Source organism: Barbus barbus (assembly GCF_936440315.1).
Source record: "Barbus barbus genome assembly, chromosome: 14".
NCBI classification, from domain to species: domain Eukaryota; kingdom Metazoa; phylum Chordata; class Actinopteri; order Cypriniformes; family Cyprinidae; genus Barbus; species Barbus barbus.
In genome coordinates, this window is record NC_136742.1 from 23,053,201 (window position 1) to 23,075,427 (window position 22,227).

General features: G+C 37.1%; 3 protein-coding genes across 7 annotated transcripts; 2 read left to right on the plus strand and 1 right to left on the minus strand.

The window, feature by feature from the left end:
- LOC306880198 (splicing factor 3B subunit 6) lies at positions 1-1,571 on the plus strand. Its single transcript, XM_079433556.1, has 4 exons — positions 1-182; positions 718-836; positions 958-1,096; positions 1,366-1,571. Exons 1-4 carry the CDS (start codon positions 153-155, stop codon positions 1,453-1,455), a joined length of 378 nt encoding a protein of 125 aa, XP_079289682.1. The 5' UTR covers positions 1-152; the 3' UTR covers positions 1,456-1,571.
- Positions 1,572-2,132: 561 nt separating this feature from the next.
- LOC306880192 (tudor domain-containing 6-like) lies at positions 2,133-13,786 on the plus strand. Of its 2 annotated transcripts, none has more exons than XM_079433544.1 (16): positions 2,133-2,414; positions 3,430-8,870; positions 8,964-9,085; positions 9,233-9,313; positions 9,387-9,417; positions 9,600-9,649; positions 9,740-9,794; positions 9,954-10,006; positions 10,105-10,153; positions 11,137-11,186; positions 11,268-11,331; positions 11,410-11,480; positions 11,574-11,625; positions 11,718-11,785; positions 11,873-11,927; positions 12,040-12,759. In XM_079433544.1, exons 2-16 carry the CDS (start codon positions 3,476-3,478, stop codon positions 12,213-12,215), a joined length of 6,372 nt encoding a protein of 2,123 aa, XP_079289670.1. In that variant the 5' UTR covers positions 2,133-2,414; positions 3,430-3,475; the 3' UTR covers positions 12,216-12,759. The 2 variants fall into 2 exon arrangements, with proteins under 2 accessions (XP_079289670.1, XP_079289671.1); XM_079433545.1 differs by having other exon boundaries at positions 2,154-2,414; positions 11,413-11,480; positions 12,040-13,786.
- Positions 12,714-17,899, minus strand: LOC306880195 (platelet-activating factor acetylhydrolase-like). 4 transcript variants are annotated; one of them, XM_079433549.1, is made up of 11 exons: positions 17,592-17,899; positions 17,009-17,154; positions 16,775-16,925; positions 16,528-16,621; positions 16,364-16,432; positions 15,279-15,450; positions 14,998-15,111; positions 14,801-14,892; positions 14,194-14,364; positions 13,961-14,109; positions 12,714-13,531 (listed from the first exon to the last, which is right to left on the minus strand). In XM_079433549.1, exons 1-11 carry the CDS (start codon positions 17,662-17,664, stop codon positions 13,431-13,433), a joined length of 1,332 nt encoding a protein of 443 aa, XP_079289675.1. In that variant the 5' UTR covers positions 17,665-17,899; the 3' UTR covers positions 12,714-13,430. The 4 variants fall into 4 exon arrangements, with proteins under 4 accessions (XP_079289675.1, XP_079289677.1, XP_079289674.1 ...); XM_079433551.1 differs by having other exon boundaries at positions 17,688-17,882; XM_079433548.1 differs by having other exon boundaries at positions 14,801-15,111.
- Positions 17,900-22,227: the final 4,328 nt, after the last annotated feature.

A 22,227-nucleotide genomic window follows, 5' to 3' on the forward strand; every position in this document is an offset into this window, starting at 1 on the left:
GACGTCATCTCAAAGTAACCTTCCCGGAAGGACGTCATCGCACTGCGCCATCAAACATTGTGAAGTGCGCAGCTACTTAGCTTGTGCTAGCTGCTACTTATTTTTTGTTGTTGTTGTAAAGTTTGAGTTGTTACCTTTAAAAAGATCCAGCCATGGCGATGCAAGCAGCTAAACGAGCGAATGTAAGTCTAGATTTGTTTCAAACGTTCAAATGATCGTGATGTTGGGCTCGAAATGGCTAATCGGTACATTGAAGATCGATATTTATTGTTGTTCTGGTATAAACGTGATCAATTACATCTAAGACAGACAAGTAGCTGTATGTTAAAAATATACATCTCCTGCTTTTGTATTTATATAAATTTAGGACTCGAATGAATTCTCGAATCCTCTTTCATAATCATTCGAAGCGCTCGAGAACGTGGCTTGTGTTTTAATAATCTGAATCTATAACTTTAATTTAATGTAATGAGTTCATGTAATTTTCATCTAATTTTATTTTATCTATGTCTTTTTATTAAAAAATAAATAAATAAAAAGTGAATAATAATAATATTTATCTGTACTGCGTTAAGGCTAACTGAGACTTGTAATAGCACTTGCACGTTGTCGCTCTTTTGTTGGTTTTGATTGCTTCTTATGTCCTCATTTGTAAGTCGCTTTGGATAAAAGCGTCTGCTGAATGACTAAATAAATAAATGTATGTGTATGTTTCAGATTCGTTTACCTCCAGAGGTGAACAGGATATTGTATATTCGTAACCTTCCATACAAGATCACCGCAGAGGAGATGTATGACATCTTTGGGAAGTATGGGCCAATTCGTCAAATCAGAGTGTGAGTATCAGTGTATTTCTCATATTTACATACTACGATCCATAACGGACTGAAGTACTGATTATGTGCTATTAATCACGTTTCTTATTGTAAGCTGACTGCGAGTAATTGATTGTTTTAGTGGGAACACACCAGAAACAAGAGGAACAGCCTATGTTATATATGAAGACATCTTTGATGCCAAAAATGCCTGTGATCACCTTTCTGGATTCAACGTCTGCAACAGATACTTAGTTGTATTGTACTATAATCCAAACAGGGTGAGTATAACTGTTTTTGCCTTTGATTCAGACATGGAATGTGAAATTAAAATGTTTCATTGTATGTTTAAGGAGTAGTTAACAAAATTAAGATTCTGTCATTTACTGCATTTCTGTTTCAAACACATGCAATTTGATTTCTTCTGGGGAGGACAAAAGGAGATATTACGCAGAATGTCCAAAACATTCTTTTTAATACAAGGAAAACAGTGACTATTGAGTGAGATACAAAACTCTGTTAACTCCAATTTATTAATTTTTTTTCCAAGGCTTTCCAAAAAATGGACACAAAGAAAAAGGAGGAGCAGCTGAAACTTCTCAAAGAGAAGTACGGGATAAACACAGACCCACCAAAATAGTCAATTTTTCAAAAATTATTTCTGTTCTATTATTCCGTCTTGCACCCATTGTTCTTCTCACTTTACCCCATTAAGTAATGATTGTTTTAGAAAAATAAAATAACTCTTGAACAGTGTTTATTACTTGGCCTGATGTCTTATGTTTTTTTCAATGAGTTTTCTGTTAATGAATAAAATGGCATTTGTTCATCAGCATTTGTTTTATTAAATCAGTGATTTTCTTTTTTTAATATAACTGCCTGGTGTCTTATTTGCACATTTTATTATACATGCAAACTAGTTATAATCAGATAGGTTTTATAAATTAAAATACATGATGAACAATGATTTGACTGGAAACATTTTATTTTGGATTCACATTTCATTGGTAATTAATATTATATTGCATGTAAGTTCATATATTGTATGTTACTTTTTTTTTTTTTAAAGATAGACCTTTCGCAATTTTTTTCAGTAACTGCATTTATATGATTTTGGTTGTTCAAGTGCATAGAAGTTGTTTTAGAGATTAGTAAAAAAAAACAGCCTGATTAATGCAGCCCCATATTTTTCACCTGAAATTAATTTGATTACAGCATCTCCATTTTATAGTAATGCACTACTTTAATAGTTAATAATTAAATATCTTGAATTGAACTTAGTCTTTTAATGAACTTCCGTGACGTCTGACCATAAATGAGCCAATCAGCTGAACGCGCGAGAACGAGGCGCGAAATAACATATGAGTGGCATCTTGACTGATCTCTTAATTTCTTCGTTTAATTATTGGATACAGAAGTTGGTCGTTTTCTCGATTTTTTTTGTATAACAGTAACTTAGTTGTTCTCTAAAATTACTTTAAGTATCACGGGGTGAAAATCCATTTTCGGTTCTTCGCCATTGATCCTCCTCGACGGCTGACAAGAAGCCAAGATGTCGTTGGTCCTCACTGAAATAAAAGCGGAATATACCCTGAAGTGGTGAGTGCTTGTCATAAATGTTTGTTTCATGCAGGCTTTCTCTATTAAATGTGTGCTGTGGAAAATGAAGTGGTGGCGTTTTAGGCGTTTGCAAATTGCTAAAAGAAAGCTACAACTTTGAAACCATTAACGTAACGTTAATGGTTTACTGTTGAGTTTATTAAATCCAATGGTCTTTTTGAGGAAGTAAGCTGTATCATGTATAAATCCAGTTACTTACTGCGTTTTATTCTCTCTGTGCTGGCATCATGACTGATCTGACGCTAACATTAAGTTACTTTATCTGAAGTGATTTTCGGGAATTGTCTAAGGTCTGTTCAAATTGACAGCTGACGCAAAATGCGAAGTTAAAAGTTACTGTACTAATTTAATTTGATGTGAAGTGTACTTGAATTATAAGACCGTACATAAATAGGGTAAGTATATAATGCACTCAGAGGCTGCAGCTGTTGCCTGTAAACTCCCAGATCTCACATGTGAGAAGTCGATTGAAGGACTCTCCAACACATCTTCTAATTTCTATTTAACTTACACTTGGGTAGATTTATACTGTTAACTTTTTATACTGTAGATGGTACCTTGAGGTAAACTACAGGGTTAGGCTAATGTTCATACTGTATTGTCTCATGTTAAATGCTCCATAAATAAAAATTGTACAGTATAAAGTGTATTTCCAGAGTGCATTGTCCTGTCCCTTAGTGTTATGTTTAATGCATCCTTGAAAAACCTAGAACATAGGCCTACTTTCTTTTGTACATTTAAATTGTAGCCTAAAATCTTGACATTGGTTGTATAGCACTTGGATGTTTCCTGTCTACTTCTGTACAATTTACAGGTAAAAAAAAAAAAAAAGTAACATTTGGTTGGAGAATTTGTGTACTGAGTACGTAGCTATAGGGTAATGTGAAACTGTCTGGTTTTCACTTCTGATTGGATATATATGTGGACTGAGGGTTTTTTTTTAGACATTGATTATGGACCAGTATTAATTTTCACTCCTCTCCTTTATTTCTAGATACACCTGGACACTGGAGTGAGTGAGTCACGGAAAAAAAATCACAATGTGTTCTATTCCGGGACTCCCATCTACGGGTTCAGATATACCCGTCCTCATTACTAGAGTAAACCTGAACCCGGCTTGTGTTCTGGTAGAGTTTTGGGGGAATTTTGATCAAGACCGAAAATTAGCTTATCAGCAACTGAAAAAGGAGATTCAATACCCCAGAGAGGGATTTTGTGAATCGGATGGAAACCCTGGTGACTTGTGCCTCGTACAAGTGTATGAAACATGGTACAGAGCCCGTATAGTGTCCAGAGATACTGATGACTACAGCGTGTTTTTAATCGATGAAGGCAGAACGCTGCGTGCCACTGTAAACACTTTAGCATGGGGCAAAAGTGACTTTTTCTATCTTCCCCCTGAAGTTGAATTCTGTGTTCTTGCCAATGTCCTGCCACTGTCTCCTGGAAACAAATGGTCAGCAATGGCCTTAGAGTTCATGAAGACTTTCTGTGGTCGAAGAGTCAATGCCACTGTTCAAGATGTTCTTGTGCCCCATCGAACATTCCTGCTGGACATTGCTTGCCTGTCCAGACAGATGTTTGAAATGGGCTTTGCCAAGAAGTTGTACAGTGATCGGTTCAAGGAGTTTGTTGCCAGATCTTTGCAGGCCAACACTGGAACTGGAGAACCTCAGAGAGTTTCTTCAATTAGGACCAAACCAATTGAGGTCATTGAACAAATAGAGAAGCAGCAGGCCTACATGTACCCCGAGCTGCAAACTGATACTGTTGAGACTGTTGTGGTCACAGAAGTAACAAGTCCATTCCGAATATTCTGTCAACTTAAGGTTTTCTCTCAGGAGCTGAAAAAGTTAACTGAACAGATAACTCAGCATTACGAGGGAAAAGTTGGATGTAATTTTGCAAGACCTGAGAATTTAGGCAGCCCGTGTGCATCAAGAGGAAGTGACAGCAAGTGGTATCGTTCTGTGCTGCAGCAGGTCATGTCTGCCAACAATGTGGTTGAAATTTTGCAGGTGGATTATGGGAAGAAACAGTTTGTTCAAGTTGAGAACGTCCGACCACTAGCCCCAGAATTCTTCAGGATGCCTGTCGTAACGTACGTGTGCTCCCTTCATGGAATAGCCGACACAGGTATTGGTTGGACCGCTTCACAGATTGATTACCTGAAATCGCTCCTGCTCAACCGCACAGTGATAGCCAAGTTTCAATATCAAAGCCTTTCTGAAGGTTTCCACTATGTCACGCTTTATGGAGAGGAGAACACAAACATCAACAAACTGTTTGAACTGAAACAGAAATGTTCACTGGATTCTGATATGACCCTTACAGACTTTGCTGTTCAGAAGAGCCCATCGTCTCAAAAGAGCAAGATGTTGGAGACAACCTTGGCTACACACATTGATGAAACCTACTCTGACCTTAAAGGGAACAAACCGGTCTTTTTCACAGAAAGTCTCACACTTAACACGTCACATGTGGCCGTTGTACAGCATGTTGAGAGCCCTGGAAAGTTTTGGATTCAAGCACAGCAATACGCTGATGAATTCAATCAGCTAATGAATGGCCTCGGAAATCTGTACAGTGATCCAACAAGCACTGACGGATTGATAAGAAAGCCTGTTGTTGGTCTCCTCTGTGCAGCTAAATCCCAAGATGGTGCGTTCTATAGAGCAGCTATCTATAAGGTAGTTGACAAGAAAGCAGAAGTTTACTTCCTCGACTATGGCAACACAGAACTTGTAGATTGTTTCGATCTCCGACAGTTGCCTCTGAGATTTCAGCAGCTGCCTGCTGTGGCAGTAAAGTGCTCCCTCTATGGCATTAAATCCAGACTGAAGCATTGGGATGAGAGGGCTACATTGTTCTTTTCGAAACTCATCGAAGACCGAGTACTTGATTTGCATGTTAAAGAAAAGCATCAAGACACTCACATGGTTCAGTTAGTGGATCCGAGTTTAGGTGGAGAAAATGATGTGAGCAAGTTGTTGTGCAATGCAGATTTTGCAGACAGTGAAAAGAGCTTTGTGGATAATTCTGCCACAAGATCCTGTGGTTTAAAAACCACACACACCTCTGGTGTGTTCTTGACAGGAGCTTGGCCTCAAACGCCTTCCAGTTCTTCTGCCATAACAGAAAGTGCATCATCTTTCAAGGAATACTTGTTTCCCATTGGAAGCTCACTGGAGGTAACCGTATCGTACATTGAGAGTCCAAATGACTTCTGGTGTCAAAAAGCCAGAAATGCAGCGTGTTTAGAAGTGCTAATGCAAGACATTCAGCGTTTCTATGCTCATAGTGAATTTCAGCCACCTTTGGAAGCCGCTTGTGTCGCCCGTCATCCTGAAACTGGGATATGGTACAGAGCCTTGGTCATTCAAAAGCACCAAACGCCTCATGCTGATGTCTTGTTCATTGACTACGGACAGACAAAGAAGGTTGCTGTTGAAGATCTTCGAAAGATCACTCCAGCATTCTTGAAGATGAAAGGACAAGCCTTTCGATGCAGTTTGTATAACCTGATCCACCCAGTATCTCAGTCAGCTTTAGACTGGAGCCCTGAAGCTACATTGCAGTTTCAAGAGTTTGTTGACACAGCAGCGTCCATGAATGTGCCCCTAAAATGCACCATATTTGCTGTAATGTATGACTCCCAGAAAGTTGTGTTCAATGTGGTAGACTTGGAGACCCCATTCCAAAGCGTTTGCAATCTCCTTGTCCAAAGACGTCTAGCTGATCGTGCACCCTCTAAGAAAGCTCCTCTTCCACCCTTTCGCCTGGACACCTACTATTACTCCACACATGGAGTCAAGACTGGATGTGAAGAGGAAGCAAGTATCACCTGTGTGAAAAGTGTCACTCAGTTCTTTTGCCATCTTGCCAGGAATTCAAAGGAGATTGAGAAACTTTCAAACAAGGTCAACACCCTATGCCGTCAGCTAGAGGTAACCAAATGTCCTCAGACTTTTGGAACCGTTTGCTTTGCAAAATACACGGATGGACTTTGGTACAGAGGCCAAATAAAGTCTACAAAACCATCAGTTGTGGTCAATTTTGTGGATTATGGCGACACATTGGAAGTTGACAAGTCAGACTTGCTTCCAGTTCCAATTGAAGCAGGAGAGATTATGTCCGTCCCAGTGCAGGCAATTGAATGTGGGCTCTCAGATATGCCTGAAGATGTGCCATGTGAAGTGGGAAATTGGTTTCGGAATTTTGCAGACAGTCATTGTTTCACTGCTTTGATTGTGGCAAAAGACCCAGGAGGAAAGCTTTTGGTGGAACTATATGAGGGAAAAACTCAAGTGAATGCACTGATCAGACAGAAGTTTCACAATGAAATCCATAGAAATGAACCAAGTACATTCAAAGGGTATGGTTCAAAGAACAGAAGTGCACAAATTGGGGCAACCCATATGAAGGAAAGTTCCAGTGGTCTAAAGCGAGATTTCGTGGATCAAGTTCCACAGTCCCGTGAAAGTTATGCAGCACAACAAGGTAATGTTGAATCAAAACAGCCACGGAGCAAGTGGGGATTCCATACAAATGGAAGACTAGAACCAACAAGAGATTCTGGGACATTGCATAATTCCCAGAAACCGCTTGAACCACAAAGAAAGTCTAGTGATGGAGCTGATGTGCATCACCCTTGTACATCTGACAAAACTGATGGTGTTAAGCCCAAGTCCCAGGCTCTTCTTAACGAATCGTCACTCCCAGTGAAAGTAATAAAAGCCGGTCTAGAAGCTGAGGTATTCATCTCTCATTGCAATAGCCCTTGTAGCTTCTTTGTTCAGGTTGCAACTGATGAAGATGAAATTTATTCCCTTGTGGAGAAATTGAATGCTGACCAGTTAAGGTGTGCCAACATTGATCCCAGTGATATTCATGAGGGAGACGTGGTTTGTGCAGTGTTTCCTGAAGATAACTCCTGGTACCGTGCAGCAGTAAGAAAAAACCTTGGTGACACAATTGACGTAGAATTTGTTGACTTTGGAAACACGGCTACAATTTCTGCTTCAAAAATATGTCATCTTGACCAATCATTTGCTTCATGTCCTAGGTACAGCATCCACTGCTCTGTACATAAACTGAATGTTGAGAGTGAAGACCAAGAACTTGCACCCAACTTCAAACGGGTAATTGAACAAAACATGGAAAAGGTCATGTGCACATTTGTGAAAATGTCAGGCGCCGTTTGGGAAGTGAAACTTGATGTTAATGGTGTAGTGTTGGGATCTACCTGCAGGGATGATGCTACGACAGCAGCTGAGCTTATGAGCCCAGGTGTCAAGCAGACATCTGAAATCAAGGTCTGTACCCATTATAAGAACCCTGACACATCAGCTGGTCAAATAATCACTGGATACACCTCATTCATCAAGGGTCCTCAGCTCTTCTGGTGCCAGTGTGCGGCAGCGGACAAACTTGAAGAGATTTCAGACGTGTTACAGAATGCTGGTAATGCATCAGAAGAATCTTTGACTGAGGAATCTCTGCCAGTCGGAAGTGCTTGCATTGCTCTTTTCACTGAAGATAATTTGTGGTATCGAGCTAAAGTTACATCTAGGGACCTTGACACACTTTCCATAACCTTTGTAGACTATGGAAATGAAGCAAAAGTCAATATCGGTGATGCTAAAGCACTTCCACCCGAGCTATCAGACGTGCCTCCTCAGGCATTCGACTGCCAGCTTGAAGGTTTTGATCTTTCCAAGGGTTTCTGGGCTGAAGAGGCAGAAGATGTGTTCTTTGAGCTAGTTAATGACAAGCTTTTAAATATCACTGTTGAGAAAATGGGGAACTCTGAAATGCCACACTTCATCAAGCTGGATTGTGATGGTGTTGTCATCAATGATACCATGAGAAGCTATTGGAAAAGTCCAAGTCTTGAAACTCCATCTGTTGAACTTTTTAGTGGAGCAAATGTGGTGTCCACCGATGCTTCTGTGGCTGCTGAAGGTAATATTGAATTGGTAGTTATCCATGATTCGGACACTTACCATGCTGACAATGAAACCTGCACCTCACTTCTCGAAATGCAGCACTCTGAACAAGAGCAGCTTGATTCACTGACAAGTACAAAAGTTGGAAATGAAACTCAGGATGAGCCACTCGAGATGATTACTGAAGATGTTGCCTCACCTGAGGCAGTGAGTATAGTACCCTCTGATGCACAAGAGGACCTTGAAACCATATGCGTCACGGAAGGTGCTTCAGCTTTCACAAGTCCATCAGACACAACAAACCAGCATGCTTCTGCTAAAGAGACAGACCCAACGCCTTTTCCTGTACTTTTGCCACAGCATTCTGAGGGAGCTACAGCTAGTAATTCCTCAGAGAACATGGATACCTTCTTGATGAATAACACCGATTCTCAATTATGCATTATTGAAGGACCAGAGTCACCATCATTGGAGATCATTCAATCAGGTAAGCCTGAATGTGACGTACAGCTTTCAGATTTTTTTTCCTCTATACAAGAGGTCTCCTTTTATTTTTAATTATTCATTTTTTTTTTTTTAGACTTGGGCTATTTAAGGCGAGCAACAGAGAAGCCTGCTGGGTCAGATTGTGTGATATGGTCTCAAGTAAGAAGAAATTGGTGCAGAGCACGAATTTTAAAAAGCTCTGAAGATGCTGCATTGGTGAGTATTTATTTATCTTCTCATTGACACATTTTAAGAGCTGCCTTTGTTGTTTTATGGTAAAGAAACTTTTTGTTTTGTCTAAATTCATATTCATCTTCAAACTTATGCTTTTTTTTTATTATTATAAATTTTTTGATTCTTCAGGTGTTGCTTGTGGAACATGATTCTGAGGTGGTAGTAGATCCTCTCAACATCTTTGAAATTCTGCCTGACAAGCCATTGCAGGTGTGGAATGCTGAAATCAATTTGTGTTTATAATCAGAAAGCATTTTTTACTAATCCAGTGTTTTAATTGCAGACTTCATGCACGGAAGCTGTAGTTCAAATTGGTAAGTATTATATTTTGTTATATTTTAAAGAAAAATGTCAGTGATGCAGTCCTACTTGTTGTTATTTTACCCCACCAGTGCCTTGGAATGTAACGGCTTTTTTCACAATTTTTTTTGTTTCTGATCACCTTTTCACCTGAAATAACCATTTAAGATCCTTAAACCTATAAAATGTTTTGTAGATGAAGTAACCGAGGAGAAACACACTGCATTGAAGAATAGTCCTTCAAAGGTAAATGGATGTTTAACTGTGGTACGCAGAATGTTTTCAGCAGTTGAGAATATAGCATGTAACAATCAAATCTACCTCTGATTGCATCAGGCGGAAGACACAGAATATGGAACTGTTGTCACCTCAGAGTCAGAAGAATCAAATGGTAAGTGTTTGTATACATTTACAAAATTACTGCATCACGTACTGCCAATGTAGAGGACATAATGTATACACTTTATACACATTAAAATATACTATGGTGTTATTAATTGGTGGCATAGTATAAATCATAAGTTAAAAATTGCATTTTTAATATGTTAAGGTGAAGAGAAACAAATTGACCAAATGGATCCAGGTGATGAACATGCAGACCAGGTACAGTTTGATGCTGTACCAATCAAAAGCAAATACAAATACAGTTGACCGATAGCAATCGCATAGCCCACAGTGTCTCAACATGTGCTTACTTGCAGCCTCAAGTCACAGGGTTTGTGTCCTGCTCCACTGTTGAAGACTCTGAGGGTAAGCGAGCTTAGTTGATTGACCTACTTTTTAAAAATGTATTGGGGAGGGGGGGTTCACGGCCTTAATGGAGATATTGAAAATATCTGAAGACCGTTATGAAAATGAACACATGATTAGATTTTAGATTATGATGCAACAATTCTATTAAAAAAGCATCTAAAAAAGAATAGCTGCCCGAGGTGAAGCTGACTTTATGCCAATAAACTGTAACCCGTTCTATGACACTTCCTATGATATTAATCAGATAACATAAACGTAACATTACAACTTGTATCTACACAAAAGGATGCATATGCCAGTGAACTTTTAAGTTACGCGCTATAGCGAGAGAGAGAGCTCCCGCCGTGATGCGCTTTAAACAACGCGCTGAAACACGGGCAAAGACAGAATTCACTACAGATTTCACATTCTATAAAGTTCTCATTATAATACTTGTCATTTATGTTTATGGCAGATTTGTGCTATATTTTCATCTAGTTATCAAGTGATTCCTAAAATTGCCTGCATGTTTTCGAAGCCGTACGAAAACAATTTTAATTGAAGTATACTGTTGAACAAATGTGACGAAAAACGTCACTGTTGCATTATAGGATCGGTATTTTTTTTTTTTAAAAGAAACCTCTAAAAGCAATATGACCATCTCAAATAACTCAGTCAATATCAGGCATTGCATTTGAGCATGAAACTAATGTGCAGCGCATTCAGCTGCATGTAAATACATGTTAACATCCCAACGCATCCTATATTAGATTAATCAGATATGTATGTAGCTAACCCAGACATCACTGTGACTTCAAAGCCAAGCTTCTCTCTCTTCTCACGTCTATACTTTGAACACACATGCTGTTGCAAGCTAAACAATCAGAGCTCAGGGTGCTGTCCAAAGTGCTGCTATAACCAATCAGAATTTTTAAATAAAAAAACTAATATTGTCCTGCTTGACCTCAATGCAAATGACGGCTGTATTTTTTTTGTTGTAGATGCGCTTGGGGAAGGTGCGCAAGTGCAAGATCTTGTTCAAGTACTGAGTGTAAGTACACGAGACTGTTGAGATGAGATTTACAACTATTTAATCTCATTAACACACTCCTTCAATTTATTTGTACTTCAGCCTGAACAGGTGGAAAGCAAGGAGCCACAAGAGAATTTAAATACTTCAGCTGGAGAGCAAAAAGGTTATACTTCATGGAGATAAAAACTCCAATAAACTTGAACTAGTTGACTGTTGTAATTTGTAAAATGTGACTGTTTAGAAGATCCTGCCAACATGAGCACTGGAGTGGATTTACTGATGGATTTCCTCGATGTGACTCCCACTGATAAGGTGTTTTGTGATTTCTCTCATTTATCTTGTTAAAGACCTACACCACCTAGTGGCTAAAAATATTCCTTTCATATCATGTTTTTGAAAACACAGGGGGGTGGCGAGACTGAGCTTGAAACCGATGACTTGCTTGAGGAGTTTAATAGTATGTTATGTTTGCATTCCATATTCAAATGAAAGTCTTTAAATATTAACAAATATAGTGTAGATGTTTAGCATCTGTTTTATTTTTTATAGATTTTACTGAAGATCTTATTGTCCTTACCAGTGATGGAACAGAGTCTGACACTGCATCTGATGGCACGGTATTATAAGCTTGCTGTTAAATTACTTTATTCATTAACCACAAATGTGAGGTGTTTATTGATATTCCTTACTTTTGAAAACTTCAGCTTCTGGGAGATCCATTTACTCCAGAAATCCATGCTGATGCTGAAGAATCTTCGTGTAAGTCATTTGAGTGCAAATAGAACTGGGAAAGTCATTAACAGTTCCACTGTTTTTATTTGAAATCTTAATTTCTGGTTGAAGTGAGAACTGATGGCAGTGTACTTCACAGGTTTACAAGAAAAGTCGGATGCATCTGATTGCACCAGTGCCGAGGATTCACATGTTACTCATCTGACCCTGAAGGTCGAGGACGCATCTGATGATGTCATTTTTGTTGGTGTTTTGCAAGAATCCCAGGCAGTATATGAGCCAGAGAGAGAAAATGAAAAACAGAAAATTGACTAATGTAAACAGTAAAAACCCCTCAGATGTATCCTAGGCAGCAAGTTACTTATGTAATGTGTTTTTTTGTTTGTTTTGGTTAATCACATTTAAATTGCCAACAGCTTGATGTATTAAGTGTTTTTGTCTAATACCATAAACCGCATAGCAACAATAAGCACTTCTGCTTGTTCATAGAGTAGAGCTGTAGTTTTTTTCTCTCCTTCCATTACCGTTTAGTGATTTGTCTTTGCAGATGAAGGCGTTTTTTTTTTTTTATTACACCGCCTTTCATTGTTTCAAAATGCAATAAGGAATACAATGTTTCTAAATTGTACTTTATCCAGGGATTTTGTTGCTTGTTCAAATGCTCTTAAATGTTTACATTTGTGGTGAAAAAGCAATTTGCTGCATTTAGTGGGAATTTGTTGAAATTCTTTAATAAATATGCAACTTGTGTGTAGCGCTTATGTTCCTTAAGTGTTATTCAGATTTTTATACGGGGGAAAAAATGTCAAGTACCAAAGTTCAGATATTCTGTTTAATAAACAAAATTCCATATACATATAAACAACTTAGCATTTTTGTGGCTTTACTGGTAACCATAGAAATACTGAAATTTCAGTAAGTTTTTCATTTTCACTGACCAGAAATTAGTGTAAAACTGATTCTATTGACTTATAAGTCAGGAAGTTACAGTTTAGGTTTTAGTTACAGATTCAGTGAAAACGGGTTACTTTCCAGCTGTTAAAATTGTTAGGGTGAAACAAGCAGGCTGTGATGAATATTTCACAGCATGGCATTTCATATTTCCAAATGGTTGTCTGCTTACTGTCCCCTTGTAAAATCAGTCACCAATTTATTGAAAACATTTCATTGATATAAAAACCCACTGGACAACAATGGCACAACAATGGACGGTGAATTGTAAAAAAAAAAAAGTTAAAGTCTATTGCACTGTTTTGCAAATATGTGGCTCTTGTAAAGATTGTGTAGTTTTATCCGGTTTAAAAAAAATACTAAATGTAATTTACATCAGCACCGTCTAGTCCATAGTGCATATTCAATCATACTCATACACAGCAGTCAAAAATGGTCTCTTATGAAATTTCAAAAACAAATTTTGCATAATGATAGATTGGCCCTTTCTCAAACATGTAACCTTCTGACTATGTTTGTTACATGTGCATTTTCAAGATTACAAAATCATTTTACTAATACACATTTCATAATACTTGATTAAAGAGATGACTGTGGTATAGTAATGTTGGTTCCTGGAATCAAGTTGTCATCTTTTCCATCAATCAAAGGATCCCACTGATTAAAGTCTCTGTCCATATCTAGAAAATAAAGAGATATATTAGATATTGCAAAAAACAAGTTTACAGTATTATGTAAATTACTGATGTCATTTTTGGGGGGAAAAAGGTCTGAAGTTTAACAAGGCTGCATTGATTTGATAAAAATATAAAATTCTAATATGCTGATTTGGTGCTCAAGAAACACATTGTCAATGTTGAAAATGTTCAATTCAATGTTGTGCTGCCTAATATTTTTGTGGAAACGGATACATTTTTTTTTTTTCAGGATTCTTTAATAAAAATTTAAAAGAACAGCATTTGCTTTGAAATGGAACTTTCTGTAACATTACTGTCTTTAATGTTTGATTAATTAGATTCATCCTCGCTGAACAAACGTATTAAAAAACAAAACAAAATTCCATAGAAAGTGATCTGGGGCACACAAACCCAAAAAGGTAAATAACTCACTTAAATGGCGTTGGAGAAAAGCCAAAGTTGCTTTGTTGGAAAGATCCAAGGCTATGTGTGGATCAATCTCTCCTTTTAGCTTCATGAGCCTTCCAATCCAGTTCCCAGTAAGAAATGTGAAATCTGGGAAGCTCTGATGGACCGTCCCTCTGCCAAAAATAGTACAGCACAATTAAATAAAGCACATTTTTCAGACCGAATTATAACTTGACTTGGGGAAAAAAAAAACTGACTTGATGGTTATCATTTTTCTAGGAAAGATAGCAGAGTCCAGCTTCTTCATACGGATGATATTACCAATCCATTGGAATTTTTCAGAGTTTATGAAAAAGATTGGCTGCTTCACTCCTGGGAAGATCTCCTCGTCCAGAGGAAACATCCAGGCATCCAATGCCACACCACACCTAGGAAGCAACATTGATGCCAGGATGATTATTTTGCTTCTTATTTTTACTTCTTGCAAACTACATGGTGCTACCAACATGCTACTGTAATTAGTTTACCAAGTGAATGTGTCTTTCTTGGATAGTTTAATTTATTCCTGAAAAATCATGCTAAAAATATAATGCTAAGGTTTTTCTTAAATAACTCTCCCTATGTGTGAGAGTGCATGACAAGATTTCAAGTAGCATGCCAGTATGTATGAAAATGCATCTAAAAAAAACAGGAAACTTGCAGAGGTTTTCACAGACACCAGTGTGAAGGATAAAGTAAAGGCCAACCGCACTGAGAACATTGTTTCTCAGACAGCTTGATAAATGTTTATTATCTACCCACAAGATCTCGCAACTCATAGTTGTCATGATATGTTTGAGACAGCCTTATCAGCTCAAAACGTACTTGAATTTGACATCCTTGCACAAACATTCGATCACCGTCGCACCTCCGAAGGAATGTCCCATAATCGCTATTCTACACAAGTCCATGGAGTTCTGAAATGCAGAGAGGGTCATTGTCATCAGCACTCCACAGAATAGGATTGACCAGTTCTCAATTTTAACTAAACTAATCGAGTTTAAACTTAATGTAATATTCACATCCATTGTTGACAAATCAAAGTCACACTGCAAGACGTTCTCCACAGCCTTTCCTGAATTGATGTCAAAGAGAATATCTAAGGCTCTGATGCATTCATCTGCTCTTTGCTTTACCTGAAACATAAAGGAAATTTGATTCATTTGCATGGAGCACAGATAGACAGTTCCCTCAATGGTGCATTAGCCAGGAAGCAAATATCAGAAAAGGTCCTGGGAGTGACTAGCATAGGAAGACTATGCTTTGGATATCAGATGAGTAACAAGTAAGGTGATTTTCTCACTTGCTTGTTTCTTAGAGGAAACTCATTCTCGCCTGGTTTCAATGGCCTGTAGTACATCCAGACCTCCTCCAGATTATCAGCCACAGGCTTGGCTGTGTCATATGACGGTTGCTTTTTTGTTCCTGGCTCAGTATGCTCTCTGAAGTAAAAAGTTGCAGAAGAAGATTCATCCCTGAAATTAAAAAGACATTTTAATGAAAGAAGAATACACCAGACAAGTGATCTTGAGATTTTTAACAAGAGTGAGGATGTATAATGTTTTACAGATGAAAAATCTAATTTCTAGTTAATGGACACTTTCCACAGACCGTGATAGCACATTTCCAAAGTTTTTTTTTATATTTTCATGTACATTTATAACACTATACTCTGTTTTCTTGCCTTGGCATTACATTACATAAAACTACTTGAAGTTAACACTGCAAGAGTGTTTTAAATACAAAGACTGAGGGAGTAACTGCAAATTTGAAATTTTTCTCTATATTTTTTTTCCTTTTTTGGGAAATAATGAAAACGCTACTGTTTCGTTTTGGGGTTTTTTGTCATTGGGACAAATGAGATAACAAAAAATATATTTGTAGTTTCCGTTCACCACTACTCAAGTTTACTCAACTATGACAACTTCTGAGAACCCCGGAAATAAGAAATAGTTCCATAGTAATTACTGCAGTTATAAAAAAATGAGTTACCTTATTACTTAGAAACTTCTAAAAAAACACAATGAATTAAGTATTTCCAATGTTCCATTTTGAATTAATTTTAACGCCAGTTGAATTGAGATCCTAGTTTTATAATCTGAAAAGCTGTATTTCACCAATCCTGCTGTCCTGTGTTATGTGTCAGTCCACCAGTAAACACTGTTAAGAATGTGATGACCCAGTTCATACTATTGTTTGCATTCTTCTCACACACTTCGACTATTACAACATACAAAACCATTCACTGGCGTGGGGGCAAGGAGAGTTACTCAGCAGTTGTAATTGTGTCAGTTTGCGGTTAGTGGCTATCTCTTATCTGAATGTACTAGTCCAGTTGCAAAGAAAAAAAGTTTTTACAGGTAATAAGTTCCAACTGAAAGCAAGCACCTGTGCTCCACGGCTGCAACAATGAAGCCCTGTGACGCCAATTCAACACATATGGCCGAATACAATGTCCTGAAAATACAACATACAAAAACACAGTGGCATTGTAAAACACTGAATCAAGGATTGATATCACGTTTACTCCTATAACTTCAAATCAACCACACCTGAAAGCTCCCAGTCCATGAGAGAAAATAATAACAGGATATTTCCCATCCGGTTTAAACGACGCATTCCAGGCTGCTGGGATTTTACAAGACCCTAATGCAAACAAACATACAGAAATGTCCATAGCATGACAACAACGGCAACCAATGTTTTAACCACATCTCAAAGTGACAGATGTTCTGAGGAAGTGGCATGGTTGGGTGACATTTTCAAAGAGCTCAGCGCTCAATAACCAAAAATGCTTACCAAAGAGGTAGTTAAAAATTCTTTCACCGAGTGCTCTATTTATCTTCACAAAGTCTGCGAGGCCATTAAAATACTCCCTGCACGGGACCCAGTCTGGCAGCTGAGGATTCTCGGATGCTTGGCACGGATAGTAGAGTCTCAAGAACGTACCCTTGAAGAAATATAAATACATTTTTTAAATCTGCTGATAACACACAGACAATTTGAGTACACACAATTCAAGTGCACACTTACATGGTCTGTGTGGCCCACCATCAGGTCTGTGCATCCCACCTGGTGGGGTCCTTTTCCTGGCGGGATACTCATAGTGTTGTTGTGCCCGCTTGAATTACCCATTGTGAAAACAGCCAACCAGTTCCACTTAGGAATAAACTTTAAACCTGAAAAACAAGATAGCCACGTTATCATATCTGAGCATGACATGACATGACTTTTTCAAACAAGTTTGCTGACGCTCTCAGCTGCCACGGTTCGTCCTTTTAGTTAACTCAGTGTTTGTTAATAGCCACATTTTGGTTATTAGTCATATGAATACAGCTTATTAGAGAAGTAGCTCATGTTAGCACATAGTGCTTGTCTGTGTAATAATAACTGCCCACACTGTTATGGTTCACATAAATACAACACAAAGGCAGGTAAAGCAATGGTCTGACACAGAAAAACATGCTAAATCTGTATGAAAATCAGTGACGAGATAAGAAATGATTGTCAATAGAGAAACCAGTGACAACGATCAACTTGTTTACAACTAGCAGACTAGCCACTGCTATGGCAAGGTGTCGAACAACTTTTTAAAAACTCATTTCTCATGACTTACCCGACGTTGACTTAGACCATTCATTTATCTTCTTGACCAGAGTCAGCTGAACGAGTCTGCCGACATAATACATCGACGGTAGCAGGACTAACTTACATAAAGTATCAGCTGAAGACCCCGCTGAGCCTCATCCTGACCGCGACTCCATATGTGTCACTCTCACAGATCCTGCTCAATTGTCGCCAAAAATGTGTTGACTTTCCTTGTGAAAGTCTTTTGGTGAAACCAATCTCCTAAATGAATGATTCGTCGAAAGAACGATTCTTATTGAAAAAACACCCCTGCTTTCGTGCCTTTAATGACGGACTGTAGCGCGAGCCAATAGCATTCGAGAGCGGGCTGTGAAGCAGCATCTCATTTGTTGGATTTCTGAACGAACACGCCCCCTTCACTGAACAAATTACTTCGGTTCAGTTATGAATCTTCATTCGATGAATTACCAAAACAAACGTGATCTAGTGAGATCCAAGGCCAGGCAGAAGAGTAATGACAGAGAGATCAATTTTTAAACAAGGAATAATAAATGTATTACATAAAACAATAAAGTAAATATGAAAATTATAGTAGGAAGTAAGTTTAAACAAAATTAAGATCTTATTCAATCGTTTGTACTAAAGCAGTACAATTTGCACTACTCCAAATGATCTAAGGGACGAAGTAGTGAATATCAGATGAAAAGCTCAAAAGTAGCTATACGCAGAATGCGAGGAGAGGGGAGAAGCAGAAGAAAGAGTAAAAGAGTAAAGAATCAGAGTAAGCACAAGTGCAGGAAACCTACATCCTCCAAAACTGCTGTTTATGGTCAAATCCATTATGTCACTCAACCATTGTGTCACATGTTGTCCTAATGACTATAGGTCAGCTTAGGCTAAGTCATTTTGACCAGTCAAATGTTGTGGTTAAAAATAGACATGGTTTTCACATCTTTAGAACAAATAGGCTACAGCAAAACAACAGTTTCTGGAAAAGATCATCTAGTAGGTACTGTTAATGACTAATTCTGAGAAACATTATTATTCAGGCAGTAGGCCTATAGTTGAAAGATGTCCAGTATCTAACAAAACACCAGTAAAAAAAAAAAAAAGATATATCTTTCATACATATAAAATGAGTATAACATATTTTTGGATGCTACAAATATTACATATGAACACAAACAAAATATAGACATAAGTAACAGTAATGAGTAAATACTTGAATATGAATATATGATGATTAAGAAGCATACTCAAGTAGTAATAAATCCTAAATTAAATGAATACATGGATATGAAAATCAAGGAAAAATATAGCAACACTGATTATTTGGATACACCAAAACGAGAAGATTTTCGCAAACAATTAAAATATTTTATGACTCTCTGAATTCAATTAGGCTACTATAAGAAGTGTATAAAAACATTTATTTTAATGAAAGAAATAATTCATAGAATTGAACATGTTTTTCATGTAGTAAGATCTGACGTCTATGCATATGTTCTTTGAAAGTTTAATAATAATAATAAAGGACTTGAATTAATATAAAGGACTTAGGCTATGAACGACTCTTTGTTTTGTATTGATTCAGTTGAGTCAATCAGGGCAAGTTAACAAATCTGAATGAATCTCGTCTTACCTGAATTTGAACAAAACTGATTCAAAAGATTTGAGTCGCTTTTGATTAATCAAAAGACATACAACTCCATTTATGAAACTACTGTATACATCATGTGTTAATTTAAATACACCCATTTTGCTTTTAACAATGTTGTCTTCACAAAGTTTTGCTGCAATTTTAGAATTGGCTTTCATCTTGATTTATATAACATGATTTCTGTTTTCTGCACTTTCTAAATAGCCCAATTTTCTTTGTTTTCATTCAGTACATCCTAATTGGAAACATTTACTAGAATATGGATTGCTTGAGCTGTTATTTAACATGTCGGGCTGCATTGGGTTGCATAAGTGCTGTGAACCGCACATCATTTACTAACAATGCATTATGGGAGGCATGTGTTCCTTGGGTTATAACAATGCTGTCAGTAGTGAGACACGTCAAAGCCATTCCTCCAATAAACATGGTCAAAGGTTAAAGTTCTCTTTATATCATTTAAGCGATGACAATTTCTTATACCCCACATATTGACAGGATGCTTTTACCGAGGCTACTCATTTTTACAGTGCTGACTGCAGCACTTCATGCTGTGAGTGAATGATTTGCTGTATTTATAATTTAGTCTTGATAATATGATACTTACACAGGCTTTGGTACCTACTGACTGATATCTTTAAATGAATTTAACCCTATTCTGAAAAAAGTACTGTTTACTATTGTCCTTTTGCATTATCAGCAGTGTTGGGGGTAACGCATTACAAGTAACGTGATTTATGTAATAATATTACTTTTTTCAAGTAACTAGTAAAGTAACGCATTACTTTTTAATTTACAAGAAAATATCTGAGTTACTTTTTCAAAAAAGTAATGCCAGTTACTTTTTTCCCATTTATTGACTGACAGTGCGCTGTCATTCTGTTACTTTTAGACTAAATGTGAATGTGCATTAATTCATCCCACTCACAAAAAAATTATTTAGTATTCATCAGAATTAATTAAAACAGTGAAATGCAAACTCAGAATATGAGGCAAAAAGAATATGCATCAGAATATGATCCAGTTCAACCATACTAAGCAGCAAAAATGACTTTAGATAAACTAACAATTGTACTTCGTTGTTTTTTTATTGCTGAAGAGTGTTGAACCTTCTCCTGCGTTCTACTGCACAGACGTGAATTTACTCTTCCTTCAGCCTGAGGTCTATTCATTACACTTTTTGGTGTGAAAGGGCTTTTACATTTGCTATGATTAGAACTTTCTTGTATTAAAAACAAGCCCTGTTCATATTTAAAAAGTAATGCAAAAGTAACGTAACGCATTACTTTCCATAAAAAGTAATTAAGTAACGTAATTAGTTACTTTTTTAGGGAGTAACGCAATATTGTAATGCATTACTTTTAAAAGTAACTTTCCCCAACACTGATTATCAGTACATGTTTTTCCTGTTTAACACAGTAAAGCTGCTTTGACACAGTCTGTATTGTATAAAGCGCTAAATAAAAGTGACTTGACTTTACTATTCCTTCCATGACTTTCAGATTCCAGTTTCAACTTGCATTCATGGTAAGATTTACGATTTTAATGAATTACGGTAAATAATACATTTTTATTAAATTTATCTAAATAGATAACACTGTTTCTTCTACAGAGGTTGAAGATGAACCCAATTTCAACCCTTTCATCAATCTTGGTAATCTAAAGCAAATTTTATGCTTTACATTACAAAACATAGGCAACAAAATTCATTTTAACAATAAGAATTACGGGAGGACATTCTTGAAATCAATTTAGGTCAGTAATAATGTATTTTTATACTAAAATTAGCAAAGCTAACAGTTTACAGTATGAGTATACTGTATGCATTAAAATCCATATTATACATTGTATTTGTCAGTTCAGTAAGATAAGATGTAAGTTTCATTTATACATTCAGATTCCCAGAGAGATTTGTTTGAAGGAGATATTGCTGGAGATGTAAGTCTTTCCTTTTAAAGCAAAAATCTATTGTTCATATCTCTACTGTATTTTGTTTTAATTTGATCGTATTTACTAAGCAATCTCATCATCACTTTTTTGTTCATTCCTTGAATAAATTCTTATCTGCCATCTACGAAGAAATGCAATATTAGATGAAAAAGCAAGATGGGAGTTTCCCATTCCATACATCCTCACAGATACTTTGGGTGAGATTATTTTCTATTTCAGCAAATGTAAAATCAACAAACTTATTTCCAAGATGGGAAAATTCATTAACTGTCACTTGTTTAGATCTTAACGCCAAAGGAGTGATCCTTCAAGCATTTGAAATGTATCGTCTTAAGTCTTGTGTAGACTTCAAGCCCTATGAAGGAGAAAGCACCTTTATTTCTTTCACAAAGCTGGATGGGTAAGCAACATTTAGCCTGTCTGATATGTCAGGAAAGTTAGAATGTCACATTTTTAATATTACATATATCTTTGTTTTGTCATGGTTGATTATTTACTCACTCCCATGCCATCCAAGATGTTCATGTCTTTCTTTCTTCAGTCTAAAAGAAATTAAAGTTTTTGAGGAAATAATTCCAGGATTTCTTCTCCATATAATGGACTTCATCAGGGACCAACGGGTTGAAGGTCCAAATTGCAGTTTTAATGCTGCTTTAAAGGGGCCGAACTCCATTGGACTTTCCACTCCACCTTCAAAACTGTCAGACATCGTTGTGTTACCTTTTTTGTAAAGGGAGTTTGATTTAATCTTTGAACATTCACTTTGAAAACATTGGGCCAGTACTTCTGCCTATGTCACATATGACCTTGCCAACATGACTACGTAATGTGTGAAGTTGTGGAAGGGCATCGCAGGGCTAGTTGGACCTTCAAACCGTTGGTCCCTGTTGAAGTCCACTATATGGAGAAAAATCCTGGATTGTTTTCCTCAAAACCCTTAATTTATTTTTGACTGAAAAAGAAAGACACAAACATCCTGGATGGCATGAGGGTGAGTAAATTATCAGGAAAATTTTATTCTGACTGAATTAACGGGACCTATTGAATCATTCACCTA